Raw genomic sequence first — 10,224 nt, forward strand, 5'->3', positions numbered from 1 at the left:
GCAAAGGCCAACACTCACTGTTATGCTAAAATACCGGCTTGAAAAGAAACACATTCAATGACAACAGCTCTGGGACGAATTCAAAATTCAAAGATAAAGTGCCAAACCCCACTTGAAAACATTAATTTCTACGCTAGGTGCTTTGCTTTCTGATCAGATGCAGATTCACGGGGTGGTTCACAGGACCTGGTTTTGCTGAAGCTTACCGAGTCAAAATGGTGCTTCCCTTCTTGTATGTCTAATTTTCTATAAGAAGATTAGCAAGAAAGGCTGTCGCCCCAAGACTGTGCTGTTGGAAATTACTGTAGTAAGCACAGGTACCTACACGAAATGTTAACGCCAAGCAATTTGAAATGGGTGACGGATGCAAAGTCGACAAATTTTGAATAACAATTGTTCCATGCACGAATTGCCAGAGAGGAAAATCAACCAGTCGAATGGGTGCTGCAGCGTTACCATTCTTTCATCGTTACGTGGCAGGACCGGCGGGAAAAAGCCAGCCTAACCAGTCGAATGGGTGCTGCAGCGTTACCATTCTTTCATCGTTACGTGGCAGGACCGGCGGGGAAAAGCCTATGGCACAAATCCTGATCAAGGCTTATGGGAGCTAGCATCAGGTTCCCTCATAAGCGACAATGATCATGCTGATGGGAACAAAGATCCACGAACGTGTTTTGGAATCAGAGAATTTGGAACCGTGAAACACCATGTTAGCCAGCTGGACATGCCCTGTGTGGGTTACATCCGTCTTGCATCTGGGTGAATGTTTTATCCATTGATGCCGTTTTTTCTGATGCCTCCTGGAACTCACCAGACGATACTGCTCCCGTCCCATCCCTTCATCATCCCCCTTTTCTCCAGCTTCAAACTTGGGCCGCAGTTGCGGAAACGCCCAGTACAACCGTTATTCTCTCAACCGGGGGGAAATTATCCGTGACTCTGCACCGGCCCGGTCAATCTTTCGCCCAGCCTAGATCCAGCAGCTACGGCATTCTCGACGGTATCCATGACGACCGTTACGGGGCTGTCCACAAACCGAAGTGTGTCAGTGCGACGATTGCATCGCACTTACACACTCAATGTTTTGGCACTCCCGCAACTATGTGCTTCAGCATTTCGACCGCAATTTCGCCTTACGGGAGCCTGCCATTGCAAATATGGGCAAATTTTTCCCCTTGCCCCAACCGTCTCTGGAACGAGTTCATTCTAACGTGAGGAAACTTTCGGACTTGACCAACCTAAATTTCTGCATCAATTTACGTTTACCCCTTCCACAAGTTCACTTCTATATGCGGTGTTCGTTTTGTTCCGTGCATCGGCGCTGTCTCCCCGTCGAACCCATCCCCTGCACTGACTTCCCTAAAATAGTGGCACCAGTGAGAGAAAAAACTTGCCATTCGCTTCTACTCCAAATTACTCCATCCCCATCTTTTCTTGTCGTGACTCTTGCCATTTGCTCATCCGCCCAAAATAATTCATGGCTAGCAACGGTTCCCACTTTTAGTTCACGTCAGCTGGCTTCATTTTTAACTAGTAGGACTTCATGCCCATTGTCCTTGTTCTTCTCGCTTCCTGCGACTGCGATGACTTTACATGTAGTAAACATGCCTTGTTGGTCGTACCTCCCCGCCGCGTCCAGGTTGTAACGACCCGAACATGCCTTAATATGCATGCTTCCTACAAGTTGGGAAACGAATCTGTTATTATTATTATTAATATCGTTGTCATTATTTTCATCAGATTATGGCGTTGTCCTTTTTCGCACTCTCCAGTACCCGCAATTCCCCTCGGTCATGCTTCATTCCGACTGTAAACATATGATCATGCCTGACGGTATGCCACCCACAAGTTGAGAATAAATATTGTTGCTAACCTGTGTATTCAAGAACTTGCCTGACGCAGGCTTTACAGAGAATCTGGACGTTCACGTAAGTAATAAAAGGAGGGTGCGCAAAACATTGCCGCCGAGCTAATTTTCTTGGTGTTAAGATATGGAAAGATCTAGAAGAGCTCCAGGTTCCTGAATTCCTTCGGTATCTAGCCTCCCAAACTGTTCTAGTCCATTGTCGCCAAGTTCCAGGAAGGAGAGTGCTGACACTCTTCTGAAGGACAACCAAAATTTTTCCTCACTCATAGGAATGTGCCGCTCAGTGACTTCTTTGTGGCTCTGCCATCTATTCGTAATTCACTACCAATAGAACATATTTAAATCGTCCGCAAAATTCACATAACCTTGGAAGCGCATCCGGAACGTCAACAATGTAGACCAGGGAGAGGATTAATTTTCTTAAGGGGCTTTGAGAAAATCTATTTCAGATAACCGGAGGAGAAGCTTAGATTGATATTGTCCCCACATGAAGCACCCTAATTGAGAAGGCCTCGACAAAGCGCAAACTCACTTCTCAAGTCTAACGAAATTAAAATTTGTGTGGCAGCACATTATGGAAAACTGGATGAATTACTTCAGAAGGACAAAAAATATACCAGCCCGTATGAGGATCCTATCAAGCTGGCCTTGACCACCATCGAGTTAATTACGTAAGAGCGGTTTAAGAGGAATCTTTGTCGCACCAGCTGAAGATAACCCTGTAGATTCGGTGCACGCAAACGACACCATACTCTTAACCGAATAAAAGTGGCATGTACTAATGAATGAAATGACCCTTAGCTATTGACTTTGCACCCACAAATTCCTATTGCGGCCATTTAGCACGCATCTTATAACCGAGGAAGAAACACTCGGGGTTGTAGTGCGTCTTACGTGTCCCAGGAGATGCAGTATTGCCAACTGTAGTAGAGTAGTTGGGAACAGCAAGTCTAAAAGTTTCAAGCCGGATTTCCATTTTGAGACACACGTGTATGTACACTTGAATCTCAGGGACCATGTGTAACAGACCACGGTAGGGCCATGTGCGTGGCTGCGAAGTGCGCTTTTCGAGTAGTCAATATGAAAGTCCTCCAGATCCTGGAATACCGTCGTCACAGCAGTCTAGCTGATCCAACCAGGGCTCGGGAATTCATAGCGAGACAACTGGAACGCGAGTGTTCGTTTGTGCACCTGGGACCTTCAGTGAGCGTTGTAACCAGCAGTAGAACCTACGACAGTAAGGAATTACTTGCGCACGCCAAGCAGTTGGCGGAAACTACCGTTTTTCGCGCCCAAATCATGTGTGGCAAGAGCAGAAAGGTGGCCAAATTTTTGTTTGGTACAGGGGTGTGACCGTAATTGCAGAGTATGAGTGGTGTGGATAGGAGTCGTCTTCCGTTGTATCTAGCTGTGGAAGCTTGTAGCTATGGCTGGAAATTGATGTCAGTGACATTCTGTCAGCTTTCATCAAGCTTGCCACAACGGGCGCGTAGCGTTGTTGACACCTCGCAATGATTGGGGCGGTCTAGCACAAGTCCGCATCCACACAAATTACTCTTTCCTTCGCAATAAGGCTTGGAGACAAGTCAAGTTTGTAGTAAGCAAAGTGTCAGTGCAGAGCACTGATGTTTGTCATGGTCGCGCCCAAGGTGGCTTAAGAGGTACAGTCACGAGGCTACTTCATCCGTGCTGCCTGGAGATGCTCAACAGCTTTGTGGAGATGTCTAACAACCGCTTCTTTGCAGGCAAAAATGAAGTGCCCATCGCCGCGGGGCTGGCGAAACGCTAGATGGACATGCTTCGCCTAACTAAGTAGATTTTTTTCAGATCCTTGAATTCATGTCATTTGGCCCCAGCGCGCTGAAGGGGTTCATCTTGTGCCAGTTGTGCCGTTGATCTGCCTGACGGTATGCCACCCACCAACTGGGAATAAACATTATTATGATTGTTATTATCACTAGTAATAGTTTAGGAACATCAAATTTGTAGGTAACTATCCGGTTAGGGCTGATCATAACATTGCCTTGCCGGTTTCGGATGTAACGACGCCGTTGAGGCAGATTATATTTCTCAACAGTGCACTTCGTGAGCTTCAAACGCCAATCGAATGTTTTGCATCTCCGGTCCACGAGAAAAAGGCCGACCAGTCCGAGCATTCTACACCGTTTCGCGCATCAAGGATCATCGTTCAGTTTCGTTTGCGAGGTGTAGTGCTCTGGACAGGTGTGTTTATTTCAGTTCCTGCATCTAGAATTAATGGCGATTTGGCATTTGAGGAAATACAGTCTCGCCTTCGGAGCCCGTGGTGTTTAATCATTTGAGGAATAGCTTGAAATTCACTTCAAGAAGAGATCTGGATTCCTCAGAATAAACGAGACATCAACTGTTTTAATTCTTTGAAAAATTGTCATGAACCTCTTCCCTGTTGGCGTTGTCTTGGATCAATGCCAACTACTGAGAATAATGTTCACCGTGGAAACCCTGACCGCATGTATGAGATTCTGGGTTCCTTGTTTGGTAGCACAGTCAGCCGTCAGAGTTCAGAGGTTACTATGTTCCATTGTTGCCTTAAATGTCACTTATAAGGATGGTAGTTGCCTCCTCGATATCTTGTGAGTGCGCCGAAATGCTGGGTGCATGAGCTATGTTGCAAGGCTTTGTTTAGCTCTGGCAGAAAATGTCCACGTTGTGGGTACATTTTGAGACTGCTTCACCAGCTTTGGAAAAGATGCCTTCTGTCTCTATGTCAGTGGATAGCTAATACTTCCGGAGCTCCCTGATTCCCTTTTCCCTGAACTAATGTCACCTTTCAGGGTACTTGATGCTCAACTCTTGCTTGAGAGAGGATTGACTGATAGGCTTTGACCATCGATTCCAGTTATGCACCATGGGGATATTATCATTAAATGTCTTATTTTAAAACGCTCATGTTTACCGGGCGGCAGGTCTTCCTTATTTTTGGTGCGGCTCGTGGAATGACCTTTCTGTCGCAGATGAATACGCAGCACTTTGACTTTAGTTCAAACCACTTTCGGTTCAACCATGGCCACCCAAGCGAGGGAACAAACCTGACCAGGCAAGTTTGGAGAAATGTATCGCTCCTGTGTGTCTGCGTATAAGCCCTTGGAAGCTAAGGGAAAGCGCTACCTGAGTGGGCTGCCTGGCGGCGAGTTGATGGACTCGGTTGAGCTGAAAAAACTGGGGCATACCGTTGAGGGTCCAGGATAGAACGGGAGGATTAGCCGCAAGTGACTTAAGTGATAGCTGCTTGGGGGGGGGGGCGGTGCTTCAGGACTTGCACGACCGCAGTGGTCAGGGTTAAAGAGGTGTTAATATACTACTGATAACACCAAGCGCAATATGATGAGGATGTAGGCTCGGTTTGCGCCAAACAGATCTTTAAAACGCTTGCCTGGTCGGGAGATGAGGGCTAATATTGCCCGTATGTGGTTGGGAATAGGACCCAATATGCTTCGCGATTCGCGCTGAGGACCATAATTCTTACCACTATTTCATCATTAGTCTCCGTTCTAACGGGTCACGAGTTGATGCACAGGCAAGAGGCTTCTTCCCAAGCCTCCAGGGTTGGGTGTCGAATTGGAAATTTAATCGCATATAAATGCAAACAGGCTTACACATGAATTACCTCCGGTGCTATCTAACTACCAATGAAGGAGAAGAATGCGATGGCGAATGGTGAACCAATGACAGGGCGGAATGTTCCGAGGCCCGCCCACTCTCTATATTTTGTCCTTTGCTACCTCCCCGATGGCGTTCCGGGCACTCTCTCGTTGTCGCTCAGTTGTTTTCCCCTCAGTATGTAGTTATTTGGATGATAAATGACATTTTTAGGCCCACAACAGACTTATTGGAACCGCTACTAGCTATGGACTCAAGTTTAACCCTGCGCACATGCCCGCAACGCAGGTCACGACTTTAAAGAATAACGGCTTCCGAGTGGCGTCAGAGAACTGGAATACCCCAACATGCACCGTAAGCTCTGAAGTAGTTATTATGGCGGATAGGTTGGTATATGGGTTGACGTGGGTAGTCGGTGTGAGTCTGAAGCGAACAACGGTGTCGCTCATTTCCTTGAGCATATGGCATTCAAAGGCACCGATAAACGTACACAACATTCACTGGAATTGGAAGTAGAAAACAAAGGAGCTCACCTTAATGCATATACTTCCCGTGAGATGACGGTTTATTATGCGAAGTGCTTCACCCAAGATCTCCCATGGGGTTTGTGGGGCTTTCGTGCTAACCTTTTTCCACAGCGGTTGAACTTTTATCCGATATCTTAAAAAATAGCAAGTTTGAATCGACACAAGTCGAGCGAGAGAGAGGTGTTATTCTGAGGGAAATGGAGGTGAGTCGTTCAGCGCCGTCTACGTGTGCTTCAGGAAATCGAAAGTAACTACCAGGAAGTAATCTTCGACTACCTTCATGCAACGGCCTATCAAGGTACGCCACTTGGGCGCACTATCCTGGGACCAGTGGAAAATGTCAAATCTCTCAAAGCCGCTGACCTAAAGAACTTCATTAAATGCAATTACAAGGCTCCTCGGATGGTCCTCTGTGCTGCTGGAGGTTCGTCGTGATTTGGCTTTTTGATGTTTTTTAGGTGTTGATCATTCACAACTCGCTGAGTTAGCTGAAAAGAACTTTGGAGACGTCCCTGCGTCATATTTCGAAGGTGAAGGGACTCCAAATCTGGACCCATGTCGCTTCACCGGTTCTGAAATCAGAGATCGTGATGACGCAATGCCACTGGCACATGCTGCGATCGCATTCGAAGGACCCGGTTGGGCCAACCCGGACACATTGGCGTTGATGGTGGCTAGTAGCATACATGGAGCCTGGGACCGCAGTTACGGTGGTGGAGCAAACGTTGCGAGCAAGTTGGCCGCTCAGTTCTTCAATGAAGACTCAGTGCACAGTTTTCAGCACTTCTTCACTTGTTATCATGACACTTCATTATGGTAAGTACTGATCTGTTATTGGATGTCTGTAGCTTCGAATGGCACGCCATAGTTCGTTCCACGCTCTCAATGGATCCGTAATTTGACGTCAGGTAGTTCTAGAGTGCAGAGTTTATGTACTATGTAAGCTTCATCGTTTTCTGTTTACTGTAAGAGTAGTGTGTTTGCAAACATAATACGTTCTTTGTATTATCAGACTTCTGGACGTGTAAGGGCGTACGGAGAGCTCTCCAAAAGCTTCCATACACAAAGCAGTGTCCTTCAGGGATGCCCTTTCTCTCTATTCCTTTTTAACTTCGTGATCGATGAGATAATTAGACGAACGCTGGAGGGTCTCCAAAACCCTGGTGTTCAAATAGCCTGTGAGGAAAGCCTTGTCGATCTGGAGTATGCAGGTGACATGCAGAGAAGGAGGCAGAGAATCCCTGGTGACCTATCTGTCAGCTCATTCGCGCGACATGGAGCGAAGGGAGAGTGCCTGCAGAATGGGGCATGCCAACAGTTATTTCTATCTTCAAACAGGGTACGCGGACATTGTGTGGAAGCACTGTGGCATCGAGGCTGCGCTCTGCTCTTATTCTTCAAGGGTTGACTGAACGCAAGGAGCGACGGATCCGTGAAAACCATGCTGGGTTCTTTCTTTGAAGAGCATGCGTCGATCATAATTTCACCCTCCGACAGATGCTAGAACAGCGACACTGCTTCCAACGACCGACGATGGTTATCTTCCTTGACTTGAAACCTACCTTTGACTTTGTGGACCGTCAGGCATTATGGCACTGTCTATGATGCAAAGGGTTCCACATAAATTCTCGAGCCTTGTTGAGGGACTGCGCCATCCGCGGACGTGTGAAGGTTTACGGGAAGCTCTCTCCTGACTTCGCCACATCAAGTGATCTCAGGCAAGACTGTTATCTTTCAATTTTCTTCTTCAACTACGTCATTGTTGTGATTCGGAATTTCAACTGATGACCCCCCATGGAGTGCCATTTTTTGGTTCACTTGCACTTGCTGTAACCTAAATTGCTAGAACTGATCAGTATCTTTTTTGGAGGACCTTTAGTATTATCCACAAAGTGTGTTTCAAATCTTTCAACACCATGAGAAGCCGCATTGAGCTGAAGATCAGTAATTTTTGGGGTAGTTCACGCCTTAATGCTGCAGGACAGAAAATTCCCTTGGATAGCTTTAAACCGGAATGGTGCGTACTGATGAGGTTTCCTCTTTTGGTGACAAAACGCTTCCAAGTTAATGAAGGAACTCGGTGGGCAGATCAATATCCTTTCGATCAGTAACCAATAAGCCCAGCGGAGCTACCAAATTTCGACGCACCGGTTCACCTTTCATCTTCTAAAAGTCCACTCGCTCCTTTCAATCCGTCATTCACCAGCCCTTGTAACACTAATCTTTTTCCTGTGTTTTCCAAGGGGTGTTTATTTGACAGCTGAAAAGATGGGACTTGCGGAGGGCGTGAACGCTTTCATGAAGGAGTTTGTTCGTATGTGCACTCAAATCACACCTCATGAAATTGAACGAGCAAAGAACCAACTGAAGACCCACTTACTGTTGCAACTGGACGGAACCACACCAATCTGTGAGGAGATTGGACGTCACATGCTGGTCTACGGACGACGGATTCCACTCTCCGAAATGCTCGAAAGGATCGACGTAAGTTTTTTTTACGACGTCTTACTGATAACGATATCCTCATTACTGGTAGCAGTAGTTGAACTATTTATTGTGCCATCCGTGCATGACAGCCACGACACCGACAGCACGACTGCCTTCAGGTACTAAGTAGACTTGGCCCATATAATCGATAGTTTCAGATGAACTCGAGCCGTTTACCTTCTAAGTCTTGGCTTGTGTGCGGTCTCCAACCCCATTTGTTTATGTCATGTAGCAGCCCCACTGGTTTTGACAATCCGGCAGTATCTCAGCCATCTTGCTTCCTTTGGGAGGCATGGCAGCTCTGCGCCAAGAGTACCACAGCTGAGAGATTACTATTATTACACCCCTTCCGTGTTACCAAGTTTTATTAGTAGATACTTCACTCTAATTTAAAGGGCACGCGCTTCTTTATACGCTTACGAACGCGTAGTCACTAAGTACCCGCCTGAAAAACATGTGATACCAGCGAAAATTTGCACACTCGATTTACCGCTCTTTCACCTCTAGGAGGTTGTGTTTGATGTGGTTATCGCATTACTGCAGAGATGCCTGAGTGGCCCTTACTTGACTTTAAGGGTTCTGTTTGTTTCGGCTATCCCAAGTAGCATCATGTGATGTTGTAGCTTGCATCTGACACATGCATCTGCCAAAAGCGACCATCCCTATTGGCTGTAGCCAAACGCACTTACGCATTTCTCAAACATTCCAGATGATTGGGGGGACATTTCATGAAACTAAGAGGTCTAGTATTAGCGGTCCGTCACGAAGAAACTGGACCTTACCGTGGTGTGGCGGTTTGTGTACCTCGGAGACCCATTGAGCTATACTGGAGGGTGCCCGCGCGACACTCGCAGAGTCTCTCATACCAGGTTGGTCAATGGTTAGAGGTCTGACGAAAACAGTCTCCTGGCCCTCCAGGTTGCGGGTTGGAACATGTTTGGCGACTTGTTCCGTAGAAAAGGTAATGAATTTGCATTCACCTTCTGATTTGTATTATGGCTATCGCCACCTGTGCACTAATACACCGCTGCCTTGCGGTTAGGCTTTTGAGCCAAAGGCTTTGGTTGAGGACCCTAATCGTCCTCCTGTCTAGGTGTGGGCGCCCTGGCAGTATCCCAGCCCTCGTACAACCATGACCTACACAACTAACAATATTCTCATGCCACATCGGCCGTCGCGTGGTGCCATCAGCCGGGTCGCCTTACTTGCTGCATACAGCAGGGCGGGTAAGCGAAAACATGCTACTGCTGACGCCTCCCTTCTTACACTTTCACGTTTTCCGTCTTCCACCCTCCCCCGCCCAAATTTGAATACTTTATCCGCAGGTCCCAGCTCTAGGTCTGACCGTTATGCTCGCCCTGCATCACACTCAGCTGCAGCTTCTGCACGTCCGAGTTCAGTTACAACCCTAAACACTTCGAAGTCTGTTTTCAAACCCCGAAAGCCTGTCTACTTAGCCACTTTCAATGTTCGCACACTGAAACAAGCAGGTCAACAGGTGGCTCTTGCGCGTACGCTGGATTCCCTCTGTATTGATGTATGTTGTCTGTCAGAATCAAGGACTCAGGACGTAAGTACTGTAATCGAACTGACTACCTCCTCGCTCTTCCAGGTTCCAACTGTGCACCTCTGGTGATGCAGAGGCCGCTGCAGCTGGATATGCTGGGGTGGGTATTGTATTGAGCGAACGAGCGGAAGCGTCTC

At 47.2% G+C, this 10,224-nt stretch overlaps 1 protein-coding gene across 1 annotated transcript in view; it reads left to right on the forward strand.

The window, feature by feature from the left end:
* Window positions 1-5,779: 5,779 nt before the first annotated feature.
* T265_04504 (hypothetical protein) overlaps window positions 5,780-10,224 on the forward strand; it is a gene marked incomplete at both ends in the record, with an annotated part of 11,032 nt that continues 6,587 nt past the window's right edge. Inside the window, 6 exons of the mRNA XM_009169259.1 lie at window positions 5,780-5,860; window positions 5,893-6,109; window positions 6,145-6,236; window positions 6,271-6,457; window positions 6,492-6,849; window positions 8,277-8,517. Of these exons, the coding sequence (XP_009167523.1) occupies window positions 5,780-5,860; window positions 5,893-6,109; window positions 6,145-6,236; window positions 6,271-6,457; window positions 6,492-6,849; window positions 8,277-8,517 (1,176 nt within the window). The remainder of the gene's footprint in view (window positions 5,861-5,892; window positions 6,110-6,144; window positions 6,237-6,270; window positions 6,458-6,491; window positions 6,850-8,276; window positions 8,518-10,224) is intronic.

Source organism: Opisthorchis viverrini (assembly GCF_000715545.1).
Source record: "Opisthorchis viverrini unplaced genomic scaffold opera_v5_74, whole genome shotgun sequence".
Lineage (NCBI taxonomy): Eukaryota > Metazoa > Platyhelminthes > Trematoda > Opisthorchiida > Opisthorchiidae > Opisthorchis > Opisthorchis viverrini.